This window comes from Alligator mississippiensis, chromosome 1 (genome assembly GCF_030867095.1).
Source record: "Alligator mississippiensis isolate rAllMis1 chromosome 1, rAllMis1, whole genome shotgun sequence".
NCBI lineage: Eukaryota > Metazoa > Chordata > Crocodylia > Alligatoridae > Alligator > Alligator mississippiensis.
In genome coordinates this window covers 161,282,206-161,308,679 of record NC_081824.1, presented here as the reverse complement: position 1 = coordinate 161,308,679, position 26,474 = coordinate 161,282,206, and the positions used below count along the sequence as shown (strand labels likewise).

The 26,474-nt window shown below is 45.8% G+C and overlaps 1 protein-coding gene across 1 annotated transcript in view; it reads right to left on the bottom strand.

The window, feature by feature from the left end:
• The window catches only part of KIF26B (kinesin family member 26B), a 498,361-nt gene that overhangs the window by 36,332 nt on the left and 435,555 nt on the right, over positions 1-26,474 (bottom strand). The window contains exons 11-12 of the mRNA XM_059716126.1: positions 6,646-6,808; positions 1,990-5,401 (exon numbers count right to left, since the gene is read on the bottom strand). Of these exons, the coding sequence (XP_059572109.1) occupies positions 1,990-5,401; positions 6,646-6,808 (3,575 nt within the window). The remainder of the gene's footprint in view (positions 1-1,989; positions 5,402-6,645; positions 6,809-26,474) is intronic.

Here is a 26,474-nt window from a genome sequence, read left to right as displayed (position 1 = left end):
AGGTGTAAGACACGGGAGGTGATAGTGCCTCTCTGCTTGGCACTGGTTAGGCCTCATCTCGGATACTGTGTGCAGTTCTGGGCTCCACATTCTAAAAAGGACATGGAGAAGTTAGAAAGGCTCCAGAAGTGGGCAACAAAAATGATCAAGGGCTTGGGAGGCAAGTCATATGAGGAGAGGCTGAAGGAGCTAGGTATGTCCAGTTTGTGGAAAAGGCACTCAAAAGGGCACATGATAGCAGTCTTCAAATACTTGAAGGGCTGCCATAAAAAAGAAGGAAAACACCGTTTCTCCCCTGCTGCAGAGAGAAGGACATGGACCAATGGCTTGAAGTTGGAGCAAAGTAAATTTAGATCGGATATTCAGAAAAAAACTTCAGAATAGTGAGGCAGTGGAATACACTCCCCAGGGAAGTTGTGGACTCTCCATCACTGGAGGAGTTCAAGAAGAAAATGGACAGCCACCGTTTGGGGATGATCTAGGCGTAGCTATGCCTGTGTTCCCATGCTTCTGGGCTTTGCTGGCTCTCCCTCCCCCTGCTACATATGTCAGGGTGTTTTTAAGCCTTCCTCAGAGGCATTGGGTGTTGGCTACAGTCAAGGCTGGGGACTTCAACTGGGATATGCCAATGTTCCTGCTGGGAGCAAAGACAGAGGTTCCTGGCTTAGAAGGTCTTGCCCCTCCACTTAGGGTCAGCCTGATTGATCACAATATTTGGGGTCAGGAAGGAATTTTACCCCATGGTCAGACTGGTTTTGACTGGGGGGAGGAGAAGGGGAGTTTGCCTTAGCATGGCCCTCTTCCCAGGCTCTCTTGAGCATATACTGACATTTCAAAGAACCAGGATGCTGGCTGCCAAGGTTCACTTGCATCATCTTTGGTAGGTTAGGGTGCTAGGTCTGTATTGTGTCAGAGTTGATGGTAGTTTTACAAAGAGTTTTGATTATGGTTTGTACAGGATGGTTTGGATAAGGATGATCCTGCTTCTGGCAGGGGGTTGGACTATAAGACCTCCCTTCTAGCCCTACTTCTCTGTTTCCATAAATTCTGTGGACTCATTTCTTTTTCTTGTCTTTACCCTGGGACCCAAGGATTTGAAGACATGAAGAAGCTTTGTAAGTTTTTTTGAAGTCCATCTATTGTCTAATTCCTAGGCCCTGCAAGTGGTCAATTTCAGATTGAGCAGTAAGGGTATCCATCACTGACTGGCGTAGCTAAATTGTATGATATGTAGTTTTTGAATCAAGATTTAAAGTAAACTGTATTGGGTAGACTATGCTCTCAAGCAAAATCCTTTGCTGTTGTTTCCCCAACTCCAATGAGCAGAAATAAAGAAAAATGGAATAAAACACTAAATAACTAAAATTTCAAGTTAAAAGTGTATTGTCCCAGAGGCAGGAAAGCTATGTTGCAGAAAGCACAAACACAAACTTGCATTCTGTCATGCACCTGAAATTGTAGCTGCCTTTCCCTTATACACAGAGCTAAAGGTGCAGGTGTGACTGTAACAGAAATTGCTATTCGAAACAAATCCAAACTCCCACTTAAGGGGCGCATGAGCACCAGGAAAATCACTCAAAGTAGAATATTATTGACATGTGTTAGCCTTGCAGGGATATCTTTCTGTGCCTTAAATCACAAAAATACTAATGAAAAAAATTGAAAAAAAACCCTATAATCAAAATCCTCCTGCTTTAAGGAAAACAACAACCTGAAGCAAATTTAAGCTAAACTATTCATGGGAGAGGTTTTCACAAAGAAAATGTGGACCTGAATAGGGTTTTCACTTGTACGTAAACAAGATCTAAAAAGTTCAAAGCTCCAGAGACTGCCAGCACGGTAGCTGTTTCTTGTTCCGTACCTCCGCTATTACACACCACCTGTGCTTTGCCCTTAACTAGCCAATGCCCCGTGACTTGCCTTGCCTCCTATGGAGTAGCCAGCACCAATGGTTAGCCCAGAATCTGTAGAACACAAGCACACGCCTACCTGTGTTGGATCGTTTCTTTGCATTTTTTAGACTTCGGCACCTGCCGCTGACAGAGCTGCTGTTCTCGCTCATCGAGTCTTGCGCCGACGAAGCACTCCCTGTGGCTTCGCTGTCTCTCATCATGCTCTCATAACCACTGCTTCCCCCGCTGTGGTAGAACAGGGCTGTTTTGCCCATCGCTGGTGGTAGCTCCCCGCTCAAGACGCTGCTGTTGTCACTTCCGTGCCCGCTGCTACAGCGGTGAGGCTTCCGAGGAGGGGTGATTTTGCTGTAAGGTGAAGGCAGCATGTGAACAGCTGGTTTCTCATCTCCATGAAGGCCGCCCCGCTCATCTGTGTCTGAGTTTCCACGCAAATGTAAACCTCTGGCACTCGCGCTCCCTTGAAGGAGCTCTGAAATCCGGCCATTGACAGCTCTGAGGGGCAGTTTTGAAGCAAGCCCAGAGCCTCTGTTTCTGCTGAGGGACTGGGTCGACCAAGACATATTTTTCCCATTGGGAGGCAAACTGGAACTCTGTCCCACCGACTGAGGCAGAGACTTGGTAGAAAAGCTTAGTGTTTTTGTGGCAGAGGCAGACAGGCTTCGGGCCTTAGGGCTTGCCAACAGCAGCTTGCTGACTGCAGATATCTTAGATTGGCTGGCTTTTGGTGAGGTGCCTGCAGACTGGGAAATGCCCGAGTTTGTCGGCGATGATACTGCACTGCGGCTGAGGCTCCGTCCAGCCCTAGGCATGGTGCTGTCTTTTCCAGGGCTCATTTTGGAGCTTACTGAAGAGAGACTTTCTGCCCTTTCCAATGACAAGCACTCATAGTGGCTCACCGTGGACCTTCCCAGGGAATTGGTCCTGCTGGCTAGCTGCTCAAGTTTGGCACTAAATAACTTGCTACTACTGCTGCTACTGGTGTCAATGCTAGAGCCCTTCTGTTTGCCATTCACCTCATCAGGGAAGCTGGCTAGAAAAGAGGCTGGTTGGTTGGATGGGCTACTAGTGCTGCTGCTACAAGCACTGTGCTGAGGGCTAGCCCTGTTCTTCTGATCCAGGCTCGATTTTCTGACAGGGGGCAGTGGAGGGGTTCCTTTGGGGCGAGTGAGGACACAATGCTTGGGGGAAGCAATTTTCCTTTCCAGGGTGGCTTTAGAAGACTGGGAGTGAACAGGAGAAATGACTCCATTGTTCTCAGCAACACAGTGAGAGAGAGCGCCATCGTGTTCGTCCTGCTTGCTGCTCTTCTGGAGCCCGCGAGGGAGGCTGCCATTCTTTGTGCCGTCAAAGGAATGAACAGGGCTCTGGGTTACAGAACTGGGCAGTGCCATTTCACAACCATCCACAATCCTCTTTAGATTGTCAGATCCTGGAGAGCTAGAGGTCTCCCCACTGCTGCTGCTAAACCTGTCATCTGAGTTCTGCTGCTTACTGTGTTCAGGCTTGGCTGGACCCAGGCCAACTTCAGGCCTTGGCTCATCACTGCTACCACTGTTTTCTTTTTTTACATCAACTTCCCTCTTCAGCCACGGGTCTTCAAATGTGATATCCTTCCTCTCACTGGATTCTTTCCCTTCTTGAGGGTGAGCAACTTTAGCGGCTGGAGTTACACTTGTTAGGCCATCAGCAGTCTCTTGGCCCTTAAAAGAATTAACAGCAATACATGGATAAACAGTAATGTTGGTTTTCATTGGGATATAGCCTTCACAGCTACTAAGGTTTGCTGTGTTTTTAATTGTGACAGTAGTTTTCCCCAGAGCTGATATTTTGCAGCCTTTAATAGGTGGCACTTTATTGAAAGCTTCCTCCCCCATTTCTGACAGTATGAGCAAATTGTCGGCCACTGGATTCTGCTGGTCATTTAAACAAATCACGCTACTATTTTGTATGGCATTTGACAACTCAGAGATCGGGGGATCCGCCATTGCTTCACCATGCCCATAGCATGCCTGGGCTATGAAACTGTGGCATGATTGTTCACCGTCACTCCCTGTGCTCATTTCACTCAGCCACGAGCTAATGGATGATCGTCTGCTGCCATCATCCCTGCATTTGTCATCTAGTCCCAATTTTGGAAGTGGCAGGAACTGTGTTATGCTGACCTCAGAAACAGGAGCTGAATTAGAGTAACACTCCAGGTCTTCGCTGATGCTACTGATGATACTAACTGGCCTAGACCCAGAGGCCAAAGCCTGTACAGAACAGTCGCTGTTAAAGCTGATGATGCTGGTTGGGCGTCCATTGCCAAGGACCCCACTGATGGTTAGTTCTTCAACAAGTGTAAACACCAGCTCATCCTCTCCATTTAGCTCCAATGGCTGCTGTACCGTGACCATCGTGGCGCTCAGAATCTCTTTCTTTGACTCTGGGGCAATGTTTTGTTGCTGTTCTTCTTCAAGAACAGTCTCTCCAAAATCCCCACTACTAGTGGACACTGACTTTTTCATGATCTGAGGGCTCATTCCCACCGGAGGGGTTCGGATCTCTGGCTGCAACAAAGACTCACTAGATGCCATCCCAGAGTCCTTGTTCAGGTGTGCGGGTGGTGGAGCAGAGTTGGGCAATACTCCTTTCTGGGTGTAGACCTTGCATCTCTGGGAGGGAGAAGTTGGTGGCTTGTAATCTGAGGTCTTGGAGAGGCTTGCAATGCCGAGCCGTGGTGAACCCATTGGCCTAGGTTTGCCTTCAACAAAGCCACAGGTGTTGAGACCTTCTCTACTACTCTGTAGGTTTGTGCTCTGTGCTAATTGGGAAGAGCTGCCAGTGACACTCCTAGGAGAAGGAGGAGTTGAAACATTAGTAAGAGCTCCAGAAGGAACAGGGGATGGATTTCTCTGAATCTTGCTGATTGTGGCACTGATATTTTCTCTCGCTTCCTTATCTGATTGCTGACAGTCTGGTATGGTGTCTTCCTTATCTGATTCAGATAAGTGACTGAGCTCTCCCACTTGGCCTGGGAGAGGGCACTTAGAAACCTGGTCTGTGCTAAATTGAGCAGGCAGCTCTTCAAAGGGAAATGTGCTGGTCTCCTCACTGCCATCAATGCAGTCCAGCCTCTCCTGAAGCTCAGCAAAGGTGTTGCATTTCAGACAGTCTCTTTCAGATGTGCCAGGGTCTGTCTCACTTACTTCCTCCAACTTGCCATCATTTTTGGTTTTCTGTAGAGCAGGAACTATGGGGACAAAATCTGGTGGACCCTCATTATCTGTCAGCTCCTTATCAGAGAGGGCTGTGCCATTAGGGCCAACATAGATCACAGTGTCACAGGACTGTTCGCTGCTGGAAGAATAATCGGGATCACTTGATAAATGCAGGATAGGAAAATCTGGGTCAACTACATTTCTTGAGTGGAAAGGCCTCAACTGAGTGGGTCTCCGCATTCTCCCTTCTTCACAGGAGCTTTCACCACCAGAAGAACTTGATGTGTACTGTGATGAGAAAATAAATGTCAGCACTATGGACACTTTCCACACAGCACAGCTACAACAGAATCACAACTGCTATTGAGCCTTGAATGCATGGCATAACATACTAATGCAAACTAATAAGTACCTACTCCCACACTATGTGAAACATTATTACAACCTTTGGGGGACAGGTAATTAAGTAAATTAGTTATGTTGTACATCTGGTTAACTCAGAGTACTTAAACTTGGGAATTGGGTATTATCCTTTCTGATTTTTAACATTTGGAAACTGAGACACTCAAAGTTTAACCATCTTGCCACCAGAGGAAATAGCAGTGAACAAATGGCAGTGCTCACAAAAATCAAGTGTCTTGACTCTTGGTGTTTTATGAAAACCAGTAGGCCACGTAACCTGCAGTGAACCCACTGGATGATTGAGTCAGAACACTTCACTGGATCTCTTTTGACCATTATAGCTAGGTGGTTGTCAAAGACCTTACCTAATAAGCCTATGTTGTGAAAAGAGTTCACATTCACAACACAAATGAGGCACACAAGACAAGGAAAATCCTTTTTTTTTTATCATGATAAGGCATGTAGCTGGTGCAGTAGTAGCTGGCCTGTGCTTTCTATGGCCAGACTGCTATGACAAGATACAAACAGAATTGGTTGCAGATCATATTTAACCAGTAATCCATAGACCATCAATTTAAAATAGGGTCAGAAAACTTGCCAGTTAAACCAAGTTAATAATTTGGCTATAAAAGGAAGTAGGCCCCTAGAAGCAAAGAGATCACCATCATCAATCTCCTTTAAAAAATTCTACTAGATTTATGAAGAAACAGCAGGACTAGTGTGTCTGTGTGGGTTAAGACTTTCTGTGCCTTATCTGTCTATGAGGAAAAATGGGGGAACCTGATTCTTCATTTATTTTCATTTCCTTTCATTCTAAAAGTAGTAATATTTATTACTGTTTTAATTTAACTGAAAAAGTGCCTTCCCAGACACTCACACCTCTAAATATTAAGCTTAGAAAGCTATTATAATTTTTTGAAGTCTCTTCTCTATCTCAAGTTGAAGCATTTATTCCCTCAGCCTCTGTTACAAGCTTTAAACCACTCATCTAGCACAAAATACACGTAGCCCATACCCTTAGGAATTATGATTATTGATTTTGTTATCTGCTGCTCTTTAAGACCTCCCTATCTCATTAAGGGCTCCTTTTTCCCCACTAGAAGAAGACAAAGAGTTATACATCTTCTTACCTTAGTTTTCTTTTTCTTCATCCTCAGGACTCTGGATGCAATCTGGATGGTGGACAGTGTTTCAGCATAGTTCCCTGCAGCTGCCGAAATGTGAGCTATCATAGTGGTACGGCAGTTCATATTCCCCAGGGACTCCCTGAGCAACATGGTGAGCTTGCTGTCTCTGCAAAATAAAATGAATTAAGGCTACATTAGGGAGCTACGTTTCACTTTGACTGTCGTGATGTGACTTCGGGTCTCAGCAAGATTTTTTTTTCTTTTTAATGGAATCCTAATTACTATCATACTACAAGTTGGTATTATGTTATGTCTACGCTAAGCAAGATGAGAAACCCTTTGCCTAAAATTGGAAGTCCTTTCCTTTTTTTTTGCAATTCCTCCTTCCTGTCTTTTTTTCTAATTCCCCTAGCAGTTTTGCCACAGCTAAGATAGAAGAGAAAGGAGAAACTGCATCTTAGAGTAGCTCTCAGGAAACACAGTAGTCAAAAGCAAACAGCTACCCATTTCCCTCCCAGTCAGTATATGCAGCATACAGACAAACTGTGGTGTGGCATTTGAGGAGGAGATTAGATTAGATTTATGCCCTGATTGTCTTCTCAGCACTAGGGTATTGGGGTAATTCAAGACTAACCAGCGAGGTCAGTGAAGTTGAACCAGGATAAGACTGGTGGAAATCAGAAAACAATTGAGCTTTAAGAGTCTACACCATTGTTTGTCTATGTTAGATCAAACGAGCCTGCAATCTGCTTGCAGCATATTTTGTTTCTCGCCATTCATGCCCTGATGAAATAGCTTGGTGCCTACGAAAGCTTATACCTATCTGAAATAGTAAGTATCTAAAGGGCCACCCTACCAGGGAGAACAGGAAATTGTAAATATGGTGATTTAAAAGGGAAAGGTTACAAATATAATCCTTTGCTCATTAACGACTTGATATTGCAATCAGTGGTATACTTCCAAAAGTTTTAAGTGGGGACCTCTGACTGCAGGGGCCAGGTCACATATGGTAATGAACTGGGTGCTGAGCTAGGAAATAGAATCCCTTTTGGGTCTTGAAGTGAGGAAGTCTATCCTGACTGGTAGAGGTGTCTCCCACAGCTGGGAGGCATGAGTTTCCCAAGCAAGGATGTGAGCAGTCAGTCACCCATGTGCAGAGGTGAGTCACCCCTGAGTGGTGAAACATCTCCGTGGCTGCATGTACATGAACAGTGGACTGTGCAGTTGTTACTGTGCAGTCATTAGTACACACTCAAACAAATGCTAAATGAATGTGCGATAAGCAGCATTACTGCACAGTGCCATCCCAGCATGAGTGTTTTTAGATGTTATTGCACAGTAGCAATGAGCTACTGCATAGTAGCTCGTTGCTACTGTGCAGTAGTATTGCCATCATGGTTCATGCCTGGTGACACTACAGTGCCGTAGCAATGAGCCATAGCATCTCATGTAGATGTGCCCTGTTAGTATCAGACTCCTAGCAAGGTTGAGCAGACAGGTGCTGGCAGGTGAAGAGGTAGGATGAGGCAGCTACAGATGACCTTTTTGGTGCAGCTGTAGCTCCTGCAGTCTCTTCCTCCCTATGCACTGCTGAAGCAGCTGATAGGGATGTAGGGACCTGGTGGTGTGTCCTTCATCCATGCCTTGAGAAGCCACTGGGGAATAGGAGCAGAGAGTTCTCACACACGGGGCACGGCTAAATGTGCAAATGATGCGGGATCAGTTTACGCTAGAGGAAACTGACCTGGGCACACATTTACAAGTAAAGGACTCATAAGCAGCTTTGCAGCTCATGGCAGTAATCTGCTCCCACCCCTGCCAGCCCTGCACCAGCCAGGGGAAGCTCTAGCCTCCTCCTGGGTGCTAGCCTGGGGGATAGCAGGGAGTCTGGAGCTAGGAGCCAGCTGTCTCTTGGCAGGGGCTGGGACATTGCTCTCTGCTCCAGGGAGCTGCCTGCTGCCAGGGCAGGCTCCAGCACTGGAGCTTGGGCAGGCTCCACCCCTGGAGCCTGGGCACGGACAATGTCCCCCTGCCCTGGCAGCAGGAAGCTCCCAGCTCCAACTCCATGATCACGATTGCAGGGCCAGGGATGGGAGATTCTTCTCTCCCAGTGCCAGCTCCGTGGTTGTGGGGCTGGCACGGGGAGAGAAGAATCTCCCATCCCTGGCCCTGCGACCATGGAGCTGGTGCTAGGAGAGAAGACTCTCCCAGTGCCAGACCCCCAACTGTGGAGCTGGCCCTGGGAGATAAGAATATCCCAGCTTGGGCCCTGCAACCATGGAGCTGGTGCTGGGAGATAAGAATCTCCCACCCCCATTCCCCAATTGCAATTTTGAAGTGGAGGATAGGAGCTCCCTGCTGCTGGGGCAGGCAGACATTGTCTCCACCCAGGCTCTGGTAGCAGAGACGGCAGCAGGCAGCTCCTGGGGGCAAGGAGCAATCTCTTGCCACCTGCTGCCTGGGACTGCATTTGCTCCCAGTCAGCCATCTACATGTGCACTACTGCACAGTAAGTAATTGGGAGTAAATTAGCTACTTGTATTTACAGATAGCAAATTTACTCATGATTAGAGCAAATTACTGCACAGTAAGCATCTGCACGTGTAGAGGGTGATGCATACTGCACAATAATTAACTCTAATCTTGAGTAAAGTGTCTTGTGTAGATGTACCCAAGAGCTGCTAGGATTTCAACAATGGTGGGTACACTCTAAGGGGGCTGCTAGCAAGCAGAGCCAGTCTCAGCAGGCTATAGCAATGGGAAAGAATTCTTTGTTGCCTCATGGGCAAATGTAACTGTCATAACCCAAGGGTATGATTTTGTTTGTGCCTCGGCACTGCAGAATTATTTCCCGCCACGAGGAGCTTTCTTTGCACGGTGCAATTCTCAGTTGCAAAGAGAAAACCCTGGTGCAAAGGAGTTCCCGCCATTCACATGCAAATTTGTTCCCCACTATTGGCTGTTTCTAAATTATTCCCACGTGGTGGCTAGCGATTGGCTTGCTAGCTGTATAAGAGGCTTGAGCGGTTTCCGCCCAAGTTGGAGAACTCCAAGGAGAACCCAGCAAGGGAGGACTCCACAACCATCTGGAGGAGGAGAAGGAGGACTTCACATCTTGTGAAGAACTCTAAGCGCTGCGGAGCCTAACAAACCCAGCGTGTGCCTTAAGAAGGATATAGGGGCCTGATCAACCTCTAGCCTCTCCCCATCGCCACCTAATCCCTTGACGAACCCTTCCCTGCGCGCTTTCGTTCCACGGAGCCTAGCAAACTCCGCGTGTGTGTATCAGAGCTCTTTCCGAGTTATTTCAAGAGGCTCGAGTTTTTCTATGGGTCTTGTTCGTACGAGTTTCGTAACTGCAACTTAAGCGAAGTTTTCTCCTGCCTGCACCACGACCATCTATGGTGTAAGTAAAATAATCTTTAATCAACCGCTACGCGTCCGCCGGCCTGCATTCCCCGACCCACGTGCCAGGGCTGCTGGCCACAGCCCGCCGCGCGCCCCCAAAAGCCTCGGACCGCTCCCGGCCTGCACATGGCAACGAGGATGGGATCAGGGGAAGGCACGCTGGAGCTAGAATTAGTTAAGAACTGCCCTTGGCGCAGTGGAAAACACCAAGTAGAAAACTTTATGGAACTGGGGGCGCATATCGCTTACCACCAGGCGGGCGGAACTGGTGAGAGGTTTATCAGCGGACGCCTTTCGCTGAAGGGAGAAGAGGGAGCTTCCGAAGACGGAGCCCCAAGAGAGAGGGAAGTGTATCTTCACCCCATGGCATTCGGGTGTGTGATGAGTGATGAGCGGGTCCTGTTCAGGCCCCTCGACACTGTGTCCCTCGCCAGAGTCAACCCGGTAGGTGCAGTAAACCCGACCCTCACCCGGGAGTGTGCCCGTTGCCTAAGATGTGCTCGGGAGAGTGAAGAACTGGTGCCAATCGACAGGTTCGCCCCCTTTATGGTAGCGTCTAGATTGAGGGGTCGTGAGCTTCCATCCAAGCTCCGCGAAGACCTGGAGACGGAGGGACGCACCACGGATGAGAGGGTGGCCCCAAAACACAACAAGGGGGGAGTGCTAACTGCAACTTTTCGCACTGTAACCGATCTAATGCAGAAGAATTTAAGTTTGAAAGCCCAGCTGTATATGGCTGTTCGAGCGGTCAAAGAAGCGGCTGCGAAAGAAAATCTTGAGACGCCACGCCAAGATGGCGCCGAGCAAGAGGGAGACCACGTGGAAGAACCGGAAGAGAAGGGTGAAGCTTCGGAGAAACCCGCGAGAGTTTGGCCGGTGACCCCGCCCACCAACGCAGCGTCGCTTCCGGCAACCCCGCCTTCTTGCCGACGGAAGGGAGAATCGAGCGGAGGAGTGCATCCGCCCCTCCTGCCTGAAGCTATAACAGCAGCAGTGACTCCCAAAGTAACAGATCAGCCTGTAGCAACAACCAGCCGAGTTGCTACTGCCTACTATGCTCGCACCAGAACTGAATTGCAGGAGTTGTGCAGAGAATCAAGAATCCAACCTGAAGAAACTCTAGCTGTATGGTTGGGACGCTTGGTCGTGGAACTTGGGTCTGACCTGCTGAACCAGGAAGAAGCAAGCTTCTTGGTCAGGCAAGCTTCGTGGAGTAGAGGACATGTCACTGACATCGACATGGTGGCGTTTAACGTTCACTGGCCTATTCCACTGTCAGCGCTTGTTGCAGGACTGATCCGTCAAAAAGCCCATGCATGGCATGACGGACAGCCAGAACGTACCGGTGCAGAGCAACTCATGCTAGCGATCATCGGAGTCTCGTACTGTGCCTGGAACCCCAGAGCATGTGCACTAGGACTGACATCACTCCAGCGAATAAGACCATGGCCTCACCGTCATCTACGAAATCCTGGAACCGTTCCAGTGACCATTCACAGCATAGATAGTTGTCTTGAGGTTTATGGGCGAAAGAACATCGCTATCCTCTGGATTCTGCTTAACCCAATGGTGAACCAACCCATGAGTAATCTCCTTCGTCAGTTGTCATGACTGTGTATCCTGATGGAGCCAAGATTATCTAGTGATCGGGAATGTCGACACCCAACCGAGGCTCAAGGTGCAAAACACCGCGAATCCGATCTTCCATCATTGCCACAGAGAACACCAGAGGAGCAATACATGTTTGGATTTCTCCTACAGCGTTCTGGACTCAATAAGCGGCAACTTCGGATTTTAGGGGACGCAAGCCAATGGCAACTGGCCTATGAGTTAGGTTTCCATTATCTAGAAGAACTAGACGATGGCTCCTCGACGATTTCATCCAGTTGAGTGTGAAAGAGACGGTTGTCCGGAGTAGCAAACACCTGTATTATATGTTTTAGAAATGATAGTGTGGTTCCATGGAAATTTTGTAAATATTTTGATATATGTTAACTTATCTTCTGAGAGTTTTGTTCACAGATCCGGAATTCAAAGTGCGTGGCGGAGAGAAGCCCCAAGAAGGACAACATCATCAAAAGAAGCGAGGGCTTGACGCGCGACTTCACCATGACGCCCACTGAAGCCCTGATCGTGCAGTTCTTTGTTATAAATCTAATTATGTGTATATGTATTTGTGCTGGTTATTATTTGATTCGATCCCTGGAGGACGAACTTCTTATGTTAGCTAATTTTGTGTTTACCCGTTTAGTTCAATGACCCGTGGTAAGAACTCTCGATGACCCGAATAACGAGTGTATGGCATAATTCAGCTGTGCCTTCAGCAAGGGGGGATGTCATAACCCAAGGGTATGATTTTGTACGTGCTTTGGCACTGCAGAATTATTTCCCACCACGAGGAGCTTTCTTTGCACGGTGCAATTCTCAGTTGCAAAGAGAAAACCCCGGTGCAAAGGAGTTCCCGCCATTCGCATGCAAATTTGTTCCCCACTATTGGCTGTTTCTAAATTATTCCCACGTGGCGGCTAGCGATTGGCTTGCTAGCCGTATAAGAGGCTTGAGCAGTTTCCGCCCAAGTTGGAGAACTCCAAGGAGAACCCCGCAAGGGAGGACCCACAACCATCTGGAGGAGGAGAAGGAGGACTTCACATCTTGTGAAGAACTCTAAGCGCTGCGGAACCTAACAAACCCAGCATGTGCCTTAAGAAGGATATAGGGGCCTGATCAACCTCTAGCCTCTCCCCGTCACTGCCTAAACCCTCGATGAACCCTTCCCTGCGCGCTTTCGTTCCATGGAGCCTAGCAAACTCCGTGTGTGTGTGTATCCAGAGCTCTTTCCGAGTTATTTCAAGAGGCTCGAGTTTTTCTACGGGTCTTGTTCGTACGAGTTTTGTAACTGCAACTTAAGCGAAGTTTTCTCCTGCCTGCACCACGACCATCTACGGTGTAAGTAAAATAATCTTTAATCAACCACTACGCATCCGTGCCTAATTCTAGTCCACCGGCCTGCATTCCCCGACCCACGTGCCAGGGCTGCTGGCCACAGCCCTCCGCGCGCCCCCGAGGGCCTCGGACCGCTCCCGGCCCGCACAGTAACCACCCCCATTTTGTGATGGTCACATCATCATGCACAGATCTAAGCCTGGAGGCAGAGGAGGGTGTTAGGCATGGCTGGTGAAAAGATTCTTTGAGATACCACCTAAATGTGGCCACCTGTCTGAGCTTTTCAATCTTGCATTGTGCCAGGGACAGCAGGATTCCTACTAACCACCTAATCTGTGCAGATGCCAGATTAGGGGTATCAAACTTTTCCATCCCTGTGCACTGTGCCCTGTGTGGATCTGATCAGACCCAGAGGCAGTGCTGGAGGCCAGATAGCAGGGGTCCACAAGCTAGATACAGACTGTGGGCCATATATCTGATACCCCGGTGTTAAATGTTTAAAAAACCCCCAACATTTAGAGCTTTTTTCCCATCAATTAGATTTGTAAAAATGTTTGTAAATTTATGTATTCAATACACACGCCTTCTCCTGGTTAAAGAGCAGTGCTAATTGCTTTCCATTAAGCTACAGGATGATTTGAGAAACAGTCAGTGGCAGGGCGGGAGCACTGCAGTCTGACCTGAAGCACCACAACACTACACAGAGATTTTCTGCTGACAATCTAAAGGAGATGCACTTTCCTAAGGGCATTAAAGGTAGAAAAAGTATTGTTATGTCTAGAAGTGTTCCAAACTGAAGATGATACAGTAGCATACTAGACAGAATGATGAATATTTCTAATGGCTGAAAGCAGAATATAATAGACTAGTAGTATTTATTCAGTACTAAAGGAGTTGTTTCATTAGCTCCAATAGTAAGAGTTTATACTTTTAATCTTTCTATTCACTTCAGGGGGCTTTAAATCAGGCCCTTGATGTTGGAAGCCCTGGGTTCAACTCCACTGATGAGATACAGTGGCATGAATACATACATTTGTGCCAAACATTGGGAATTCTGCATGTGGTTCCACCTTTTGTGTGTTGAGCCCATGCTTAGTTAACTGCAATGATGGACATGCTTCTTTTTTGGACTGCTTAAGCACACAGGTATTTGGGTGGGTATCCAAACATCCGTATTCCAGAAATAAGCTTGAGAAGTTCATAACTTGAGATTTCCATTTCTTGGTTCAGCTGGGTCAGAAATACCAGTAGAACAGTGTCACTTGGTCTTTCTGCTTCTTTACACATTCAAGACTGTACAGCAGATTTGAGATGCAAACAAATATCCATATGGACTATATGGAAACCACCTCACTCATTTCATTTCTAACCTACACCATATTTGAACCCCCAGATCCATAGATAAAGGCTGATGTGTCCGGTTAGTGTCCTTCCTTCCCATCAAGGAATAATTAAGATGTCAAATTCTGTACATCAGTAACTGCCAACCTAAGGCAGAGTTACATGGAAATTATTAACATCTGCACAGAAATCAATAGCAAGCCTTTCATTTGCTCATGCTTCCATCAAATCAAAACATAGACTGACAGGGGAAAGGGCAACAAAATACATTCTGACCATGTAGGTCTCCAGAGGATATGTAACCCATACAGCTATCAGCAACATACTGTGGCGTGATCCTCTTAGAGAGTTATACATTATGAATATAGGACAAACGATGTCATCTGCACTATATCAAATAAAATGATTACGGAAAGAGTGACTATATAGATATAGATATCTATATATACATACCTTTACTCCTTCTGCAAACATTTAATTTGATACAGTGCAGATAACACAGTTGTATGTGTGCATGGTGTGTAGAAACATATACAGTATTTTTGTGTCTGTGCATATACACACACAGATATAGATAGATATATCTATATATGTGTCTACATACACACACACACGCATACATTTCAGCTGCTCTGTTAATATAAACCAAACAAAATGAAAAGGCATTTTTATAAGATTACCCTAAAAAGCAGCAGCAGCTACTAAAATCCAACAATCAGCTCGCTCATTCAGTATTAACTGGCTTTAACTTGGTTATCAGCTCTACTTGCTCTCAGATATAAGGAGCCTCCTGCTACTATTGTATGCTGAAAAATAGCTGCAAAAAAAGAGAATAAAAGAGGGTAATGTTTGCTAATCATAGATTTTGGCAAACATTTTAGACATTGTCCTAACATATGTTTTCTCATTCATGGTTCACTAATCATGTTTAATAGGACTTGCTATCATTTGAAGAAAAAAAAAGAAAGGGGAAGATATTAATCACAGGTATAACTTAGTAGCTGATTATTTTATTTTAATCTGTCCTTATCTCTCGGAAGTAAAATTCATGGTAAAATATTTTTATGGGAGAATAAATTCTAATGTTTGCTTAACAGACAGTCCAAGACATGGAGTAGATGCTTTGTTCTTTTAAATGCTGACATGGCAGTTTTGCCAGACTAAGGAAAGGCTGTAAATTGTTTCATTATGAAAGATGAGCTGATATTTGCAAAAACAAAATTATTTCAAGTGGAGCAGCAGGTTTTACAAAGAGGAGGTCTGGACAAAGAAATGTCTTTTGGGAGGACAAGATCATTACATATCCGCATGTTCTCCCCTGCCTAGATAAATTAAAATAACATGTTGGAAATATCAAACGATGCATCCTCCAGAGCTGATGTTTCCGGGCAAGTGATGCTGCTTTTATAAAGAGTAGGCAGGTTTGAGGAAAGGTCATTGCTTTTCTTACCATTTGAGTGTGACAATCACCCATTTTAAACGGTAAAGGCGTGTCCCTCTGCATGTTTCAAGGAATGCAGGTAATTCCTTTTCTATTCTCTACACAGAGAAACAAAAGGGTACATTTCATGGGCACAATCTCCATGCATCCCCACCATGTCCAATTTTTTATCAGTATTAATTTTTAAAATGTATTTTTGTTCTATCCATTAACATTTTGTGTTTTAGGAAATTTAGCATAATGCAGTCATAGTTGGCAGTCCCTCAATAGGAGATGGATGGTCTTCCAGTAAACAGGGAATCTGAGATCTGTATGTTTGACTGCAGACATGGCAAATAGTTCCAGGAGGAAGGAGTGGGTCCAAGTAATGTCAGATCACAGTTTTTTCTCTTTATCTCTCTTGTCTAGCTGCCTACATAGTGAGGTGAGTTTGCTTGAAGAAACAATGCCTTGTCATACATCATGGCACCACTGGGGACAACTTAGTGCTTGAAATTCCTAGGTATGTTAATATCACATTTCTCCAGATTAGGATTCAAGGTGTCCTTCAATTTCTTCTTTTGTCCACCTCTAGAGCAGTGACCATCAGTGTGTTGGGCAGATAGGACTTGTTTTAGGAGCTGGTTGTCAGGCATCTTTATGATCTGTCCTGTCTAATGGACCTGGTGCTGTATAAACATAGCTTCAATCCTGGTAGAGTCTGCTTGAGGCAGAACACAGCGTTCATTTTTCTGTCCTTTCAACTGATATGGAGGATTTTCCAAAAACATCAATGATAGTAAAATTCCAAAGCTTTCAGGTGTTTTCACTATGTCATCCAGGTTTCACACCCATATGGATGAGTAGGAATGACAACAGCCTGGTAGATGATAAGTTTGGTTTAGGTCCTGATATCACAATTATTAAAGACATGAGTTCGGAGACGTGCAAATGTAGCACAGTGAGATTTTATCCAGTGTTGAATATCATTATTTAGCTTTGATTGTGCTGAAGAAACTGTGCACATCATGGATATTGGCAACCTTTTGAATCTCTTTTGCTTTGCTGTCCCACCACTTGTTCTTTCATTCTCCAATCTTCCTCTGGGTCTCAGCTGTCTTGCTTCCATTTGGAGTTGATGTCATTCAGCCAAGCTTTGAAGGTTCTCCTTTTCATCAATAAGAGCTTGAAGTTCCCTATCATTTCCATCCAGTCAGTCCTAATGTTCCTTGATGTTGTAGAGAATCTCAGGGATTTTTCATATGCCTCAAGGATAGCCAGGGTTCAAATTACAATTTGACTCTTGGGGGGATCTGCAAAAAAAATTGAGCTGTCCATCATGATGCCTTAATAAAATCGGAGACCCTTCCCAGGTTATGATTTTTAAATCTTACAGGGGGGCTCTTGTCTCTTATGGGGGGGACTCAGCACTCCTGAGCTCCCACATACTTTGAACCCTGTGGGTAGCTTTCTAAAGGCTCTCCTAGTAATCAATTGTGTCAAGATCATCAGGGAGGTCAGAGAGTTTATCACTAAGGCACTGCTGTAGATGACCACTTTCAGCAGGATCTTTCAAGCACTCTGAGGGCAAGTGACAGGATTTAGTCAAGTTTAAAACAGAATTCTTCTTTTGTTTCATCATCTAAATGAAAGTTTAGATGATGAAACATCTAAGGTTGATGAAACATCTAGGGTTGAGACACATGCATTGAAAACTGTTGCATGTTGTCTGTTGGTGATGAAGAGTCACAAGATGCTCATTGATGCCAACTGGACATTCCAGCATCTGACTAACAATCTGGGTTTTCATTGCAAAACCAATGCCATGGATGTATTTATCTTTCTCAGTTTTTCTTTTCCAAATACAGAGGTAACCACCACCATGCTCTGTGAGCTGCCCCTCTTGTGTGTGTTTGGACTCACAAAGTGTGGCAAGGTCAATATCAAGTTATGCAAGTTCTCTGTCCACGAGTGCTGTCCTTCCTTCCACCCGGTCACTGTTAGGGTTGTTTATCAAGCTGCGGATGCTCCAGGTTGCAAACTCCATTACTAGATTTGGTCTGCAAAGAGAGTGATCCTACTGGATGCAGTTTTGCAGTCAGGTGAAACAAGACAATTTATATTTAGGGCATCCTTACTCGCCCATACATCGTGTGCAGAGTGGATCCTAAATAGGTCTGCTCAGTTGTGACAGCCCCTGATGAACTGTATAACTGTCTCAGTTCTAAGCACAAAAAGGCCACCATACAATCATTGCCTCCATGCAGATCCATGACTAGGGGCTTCTGTTAATCACTAGCGTCTGCCTCTATCACCACTCACCCATCACTGTAGGACAGGAACAACTTTCCCAGTCACAAAACAACCCTCAGAGAAACAACACCAATTCTTTACAACATTCCAACTTCATACTTGATGAAACAGAATGAACCAATCAACCCTCTAATATTATTAATCTCTCCATGCACATACTTATCAAAGCTGAAAAATCTGCCCTTTCCAAAGGCCTTAATTTCTGTCCAGAAAAATACCTGAATAAGATACTACAATGTGGAGAACTAGAAGAATGTTTCCAATGCCTCAGTCTGAAGGAATATTTCCACAAACAAAACAAATCCCCTTCAACATGAATTCATTCTGGGACAACATCGATGAAAATATTAACGCCAAGCTTGTAGATATGCGAGACAAGCTTGGATGTCATCCTGGTGTAGGATGTTGGTGTATAAGCTGGTAACATCCAAACCTGCCTCACATATCTACAAGAGCAAGATTACAACTCAGAGTACAGACCTCAAGATATGACTTGTTTCAACAATCAACACTTCTTCCAGACCATGGGCACAGTTATGGGCACCAAACTGGCCCCACAATATGCCAACCTTTTTATGATCCCCCTGGAAGAAGAATTCCTCAAGAACTTCACCATCAAACCCATGCTTTACTTGAGATATGTAGATGGCATCATCATTTGGACCAAAAACCTGCAATCTCTGATTGATTTCCATCACAAATTCAGCAATCATCACCCTCCATCAGACTCTCTCTTGCATAGTCAGAAAACTCACATTTCCTTTTTGTACAACATGATCAATATCCAAAATCGTAAAATACAAGCCACCATATACGGATCATATTTGTGGGAGTCCAGTGGGAAAAATAATGCAGCAGGGAAATCAGCATTGATTTGTAGCAGGCAGATCATGCCTGACCAATCTGATTTCATTTTATGACAGGGGCACAAAATGCTTAGACACAGCAGTAGAGGTGGATGTCGTTTTCTTGGATTTTAGCAAGGCCTTCAATACAGTATCTCATCCCATTCTCACAAATAAATTAAAAGGCTTGGACACAGATGTTTACACAGCCCGGTGGGTGGCAAATTGGCTTAGCGGCTGCATCCAGACAGTGGTAATAGACGGGTATCGACCTGGAAGGATGAGGGTAGTGGGGTGCTACAGGGTTTGGTCCTTGGACCTGTACTCTTCTGTTGGCTACAAATGTCCAACTCGGGATCCTTAAAATTCTAGTTTATTAGGCAGATTGAAACACTGTAATCATAAACCTTGGGGCTGGTCCCCACATACACACATGCACACACATACACACACACACAGTAGCAGGCTACAGAGTCAGGTATACCTATCCTACAAGTGCTGGAGTCTGTCGTTGAGGCTTCTTTCAGCGTGGTGTTATCTTCCAGAAGGGGGTCACCGGCTGGTCCTTCTGGCTGGACAGGTCTGGTCGAGTTGGAGATCAAGAGGCTGCCACTGAGGGTCACTTTTCACTGCCTTTTATCTGTCCCTGGCAGACTTTGGTGACTCCCCAGTTTTCAGGTTTGCCCAATCCAGGGGTCGTTGACCCTTGTGGGACTTCCCCCCCTCGGTGGCTACTGGACAGCATCTGTCAGCCCCAGGGGTCGTCCGCATGTATGTGCAGGTTTGGGAGTCCATTGATGAATTTTGAATAGGGCCCTGGGAGTGGTCGATGTGGAGATATTCAGCCCAAAAGTTTGTCTCTGGCGTTGATTAACTCAGGCCAGGGCTTCTAGCCCTTGATCAGTGATGTTTAGAGATTTCCCGGTTGTTACATTGTCTTCTATTGAGTTCTTCTGTTGGTTGATCTGCAGCTTCCAGGTGTTAATTGCTGCCTGCTTCCATGTTACACATTCAATCATGTTACACATTCAATCACTGATTCACTCGCTCTTTCAGGGGCCAGCCTGATACAAGGAAGAGCAGTTTGATTCCTACCCTTGTTAACATTGTTACAATGTATAACTTACTAAAACACATTTAGTTGAAAGTTGAGGAGTATAAAATATAAGCTACAAATGCCATGGCATACAAATAGATAAAAATACCAAACTACAAGGGGAGATACAAAATGCACACGTACAAATTTTAAAACACAATTCCTTATCTTAAAGTGAAAGAGAGAGGAAGGAAGAAAAGGTAGAAAAAGAGAAACATATCCAAAGAGGGGAGAGCAAATGCAGGCAAGAGGAAAAGGGGGCTTTCTGCTACACTTCAATATCTTCATCAGTGACTTGGATGTGGGTGTGAAGTGTACTCTGTCCAAGTTTGCGGACGATACCAAATTGTGGGGTGAAGTGCACACTCCGGAGGGTAAGGAACAATTGCAGGCAGACCTGGACAGGTTAGAAAAGTGGACAGTACACAATAGGACAAGGACAAGTGCAGAGTGCTGCACCTGGGGCGCAAAAATATCCAGCACACCTACTGGCTGGGAAGTGACCCTCTCAGCACCACAGGGGCGGAAAGGGACCTTGGAGTCATAGTGGACTCCAAGATGAACATGAGTCGTCAGTGTGACGAAATCGTCAGCAAAGCTAACAGCACTTTATCATGCATCAGCAGATGCATGACAAATAGAACCAAGGAGGTGATACTTCCCCTCTATGCGGCATTGGTCAGACCGCAGTTGGAGTATTGCATCCAATTTTGGGTGCTGTACTTCAAGAAGGATGTTGATAGACTCGAGAGGGTCCAGAGGAGGGCCACTCGTATGGTTAGGGGCTTACAAGACAAGCCCTATGAGGAGAGACTGAGGGACCTGGACCTCTTCAGCCTCTGCAAGAGAAGGCTAAGAGGTGATTTTGTGGCCACCTACAAATTCATTAGGGGGACACAGCAAGGAACCGGAGATGCTCTGTTCACTGGAGCGCCTCTTGGGGGTAACAAGGAACAATGATCACAAACTGACAGAGAGTAGATTTAGGTTAGATATCAGGAAAAACTTCTTCACGGTAAGGGTGGCCAAAATTTGGAATGGGTTTCCAAGGGAGGTGGTGCTCTCCCCTACCTTGGGGGTCTTTAAGAGAAAGCTGGATAGGCATCTGGCTGGGGTCACTTAACCCCAGCACTCTTTCCTGCATAGGCAGGGGGTCAGACTCGATGATCTGTTGAGGTCCCTTCCAACCCTAACATCTATGAATATACAAGAAACCTACAGACCAACATACATATCTATACAGAATAAGCAATCACTCTAAACACACCAAAAGCTGTAAATTACAGCCAAGTTCTATGATACCACCAAATTTTCACCAAGGAGAATACCTGTGATCATCACCTCACAAATCCCAAAACAAGGACACTCCTCCAGGGAGAGATAGATCATACTTTTGAAAAAGCCACCCGGATACTACACTAAGAATTGCTGCAGTACAAAAAGAAAATCCCCACGAATTGCACGCCATTAGTTATAACATCCTCCTTCCCTGAAACCTATTCAGAAAATCCTCAAACATTTGCAGCCCATATTAGAAGCAAATCCAATTCTTAAACAGAGCTCTCCAGAACCACCCATCCTAGCCTTTAAATAAGCACCAAACCTTGCTAACCTCATCACCGAAAGCAAACTCCATATGACCCAAACCACACCAAATGGATCCAGACCATGCCAGGACAAGAAATGTAAAGCCAGCCAACACATCTCCATCACTCCCACAATAACTACACTACACAACAAAACCATCACTATTCCTGGATCTTATACCTGTACCTCCAGAAATGTAATATATCTTGTCCAGTGGACCAAATGCCCTGATGGAAAATATATAGGAAAAACCAAACAACAACCGCATGCCAGAATGAAGGCACACTGAAAAATCCATCAAAAACAAAAATATCCAATTACCTGTGGGTACCCACATCTCCAATCACACCCTTTCTGATCTCTCATCTCTAATCCTCAAAAGGAACTTACAAAACACCTTCTGTAGATGAGCCTACAAACTTCATTTCATATATCTACTGAATACAAAAAATCATGACTTAATATAGACATTGGATTTATGACACATTACAAGCTTCCTGACTTCTAATTCACCAGGTACCTGCCTGAAGCTTACCATTTGCATTTCTTCACACATTTCCCCCCTGTCCTCCCCCTGCTATCTCTACCCATTGTCTTCCAAACTTCCACCTATTTAAAATTTCAGACTTGTCACACTTTTAGTTTCTTTTCTACCTTGGAGAACTCAGAACAACAGCAGTCTCCCAATGCCTGAAGAATGGTATTTATGCCTGAAAGCTAGCAAAGAACTTTCTTCCAACTATTTAGTTGGTCTAATAGAAGACATCGCATCTACTCAAAGAACCTTGCCTGCCTATTAAAAGAAAGACACCTGTACATGTCGTCTTTTAACATAGGGATGCCATTGTGCTTCAGCAACCACACAATACTCCACAGGAAGGAAATCTTAGCCTGATGGCAAGGAAAATGTAGATGACCAGAGGTTTCTATTCTGCTTCAGTCTTCATCTGCCTTTGCTGCCATTGTGAAGTATTCTTGCTTCATTTTCCTGCTCTGCCATTGAAGACATTTTTTTTTAATTGCTATTAGTCTGGAAATCTTGCTCTTGACTTCAGTGCCATGAATGTCCCTACCAGGAGAACAAAACTGCAGATGGCATTGCTCTCATGGTCACTTGTAGCCCACAAGCCTCTGCACCACATCTAAGTTACCTGTCCTTCCACCCAAGCCCCAAGAATCCATGGGAAAGGATTCACCACACAGGGAACCCACTCTGTAGTGAACATTGAAAGCATGATGCTGACTCAGCTGAAGAAAATGAAGGGAGTGAACCAGTACCATGATCCAGACTTCAAAGCACTACACTCATCATGAAGTCTGACCCAATCCCCACCAATACCACAATCGCTGCTGTGGAGAAGATCAGGAAAAGAAACTGCAGGTGCAGAAAACACTATGTTACGATTGTCACAGCAGGAGCCAGTGCTGCCCTGAGTGCTGTGTGGTTGCCCCAGGCAGGGAGCTGAGCTGCTACACCTGTGGATTCATTTCAGAGTCACATAGTGGTTATAGGGGTGTAGGCTGTAGCTGTGTTGGCCTAAGGATATATGCAGACAAGGTTCTTTGGGTAAATCCAATATCTTTTATTAGACCAACTTACATATTTGGAAAAAAGCTTGCTAAGAAGAATTTTTCCAACTGTTTGAGTTGGTCTAACAAAAGATATTAGATTTACCCTAAGAACCTTTTCTGCTTATAGTGGTTATAGCTCCATTAGCCCAGGGGCATCAAACACATGGCCCATGGGGCAGATCTGGCCCTTGGTTTTGCCCCTAGGTCTGATCAGGCCCACACAGGGCACAGCCTGCACCAGGCTGGTCAGTGGGCTGGACTGGACCCACGTCCCCTCTCCCATTTTCCCTCCCCTCCCTCAGAATATCTGATTCGGTGGCTGTTCCAGCTGGTCTGGAACCCATGCTGCACGTGGTGCAGATCCTGAAGCAGCTGGAATGGATGCTGCATGTGGTGCAATGGCCGCTTGGGTTAGGCTGTGCTGCACATGATGCCCACTATGGGATGTGCACCTCACATGGCACCCACTCCAGGTGGAGCAGGTGCTGCATACATTACTGTCCCAGAGCTGCCAGGGCAGGTGCCATGTGCAGGACATTCCAGCTGGGGCGGCTGCTAAATGCAGTACAACTGCTCTGGCAAGACTGCATTACCCACCATGCCCATTCTAGATACTCTGAGATCTGCATCACGTGCAGCACAGGTCCTAGACTGGCTGGAGCAGCCACTGGAGGAGGTATGCTGGGGGAAGGGGAAGGAGAGAGGGGTCTTGGGCCAGATCCAGCTTGCAGACCAGCCACATGCTACTCATCCAGCCTGTGCGGCCAAATGAGTCAGAGACACCTGCTTTAGCCCACATTTTTCCCAAGCACAATTCTCTGTTCCTCTGGTCTCTCCAGACAGGCCTCACTCCAGCATCATGTCTGCTTTCCTTTTGTCTATTCCTCCTCCCAGTCTTGCCTCCAGGCTCCTTGTTCCAGTCTCCTTTCCCAGGCACTCCTAGTCTGTCACTGGCTTCTAGTCCCAGCCTCCTTGCTCAGCCAGTCCAAGTCTCACTCCCTTCTGGTTCCTCAGGCTCCCTCCTCAAACATAAATTACTTGTCTCCCTTGCCAGCCAGTTAAATTCTCCTCTATCTGCTCCTAGTCCCAGTCTTCCCTTCTAACATCTGTGTTCTAGGATTTCCTTCCCACCTGCCCTTCCACCCAAGCCCAGGTTCAGCTCTTGCCCCATCTTCATTTGAATCAGACAGTTTCCTGATGGTTGTTTTAGCTCAGTAGAAAGACAGCCAGAAGAAAGAGTCTCTTTTCTCTCTATTTCAGTTCCTGTCAACACAAGAAGCACAGCTTTCCAGTGACTTCAGTGGGCTTTAGATCAGGCCTTTCATCAATATATTCTTTGTACCTTAATGCTGATGAAAGTATCAAAAAAGCCAGTAACCAATCATTTTTAAAAAATACATCTGCTAATGTCACAAGTAAAACAATGGCTCTTATGGTCCATTCATCTGCACACAGGGGGAAAAAAAACCCTATAGCTTTTAGCAGTCTCTGCCAAGAAGCCCATGACTAGATCAAAAGGATGAGGGCAGATTAGGAGCAAGAGGAACTGGCAGCTATAGAATAGCTTGCATAAGATCTATGCTGGTCTGTTTTAGCTAATGATGCCAATCCTTCAACTTTATAAGAACTTTATTGGCGAGAGCCAATTTATTCCAAAGGTAACATAAAGAAAGGAGGGAAGTGACCATGGCTTATTAGACAAGTAATGCGTAGCCCATGAGCAGATGAAGTGGTAAGAACTGGATATTACTTACAATATGCACAGGCATTTCACAGGGATTTTCATGACCATAGTTCATTCACTGGGGCTGTATACAGATGTTGCATGTGTCCTGAGAAAAATCATTTTGTCCCGGGACCCTACAAACATTCCAGACAACTGTCCCACTTCAAATCCTGCAGATATATGCAGGATAAAATGTGCTGTCACTTTTCTCTCCATTCCAGTTCTCAGCAACACAGGAAGCACAGCAGCAAAGCAGGCTGGAAGGGCTACACACGTCAGGCAGCTGACAAACATTCATCCTAAGGCATGACAGGATCTGATCCTGCATGGCAGGATGTCCAATTTTGGGATTGGGGATTAGATGTCAATCAGGGATTAGATCCTTATTTGCCAGGGGGAGCCTGGGATCATCTGCGGCTCCCTGGTACAAGCAAGTTGAAGACTAGGTGCCCACACTCAGCTGATTGGCAGCTGAGGCTGAGAACCTAACTTGGGTCTGGAAGTGGCCCCAGTCAACAACCAGCTCACTGTCAAAACGCCTGTGCTCTGAGACCTGTAAAAACCAGGTGTGTTGCCCAGGTGGGCTAAATATGTGTTTTTTTGTCATTGCACGACACCCGAGGATTGGATTGTAGCATCCTCATCCCAGGGTCCCTGTACATCAGGACCTATAAAGTGACATGTGTAGCCCAGTTGGGCTGCATACATGGCTTTTACAGGTCCTGGCACAAGGGATGTTTAAAAACTGTGTGTGTGGCTGGGCTGCACACATGGTTTTCTAACACCCCTGGCGCATGGGACCTCAGAATCAGGGAATGAGTCTTGATCCTGGAGTCCCTGGGCACTAGGGATGTCAGAAAGCCACGTGTGCATCCCAGCTGCACATACAGTTTTTAAAAGTCTGGCGCTCAGTGAGCCTAACATTGGTGAGAAACTCCTTGCTGCTGGGCTCATGGTGCTCCCCATCTGTATCTGGGGGTCAGGTGGTTCTGTCCCCCAGCCCAATTGGGAAGGCAACACCTGTGTCCTGGACCCTTGGGCTGCCCCATGCTGGATTCTGACACTCAGATGAGCCTCAGGCTTGGTTATAAACCAACCCCAACTGGCCACATGTTGGATTTAAGGTGTGATAAAAGCAAGCTGCAAAACTCTTACACATTATATGTGGAATAACTTTGTGGCTCACGGACTATAGTACTGCACCAAAAATTGACTTAAATGTGTGACCAGGTTACTACTTAAGGTGTGACTAACAGGTTAATTGCATGTTAAGTGTGTCAGAGGCTTAAGTGGTCTTGCCATTCCTGTTTTGATCATCTGGGTCAAATTCTGGGACTTTGTCAATTGTGACGTCCACTTACGGCCTTAATGAAAAAGCACTAAAACAGCTGTCCTCCAAATGAACTATTAAAAGGAAGAAAACTAATTACAGTCTTTGGACTTGTTGTTTTTCTGGGAGATTATTTAGGCCAGGGGTGGCCAAACTGCAGCATGGATGCCACAAGTGGCAAAGGCAGTCTCTGTGTGGGAGATTGGGAAAGGGACAGACATAAAAGCAGTGAATAGGACAGAAAGTAGAGA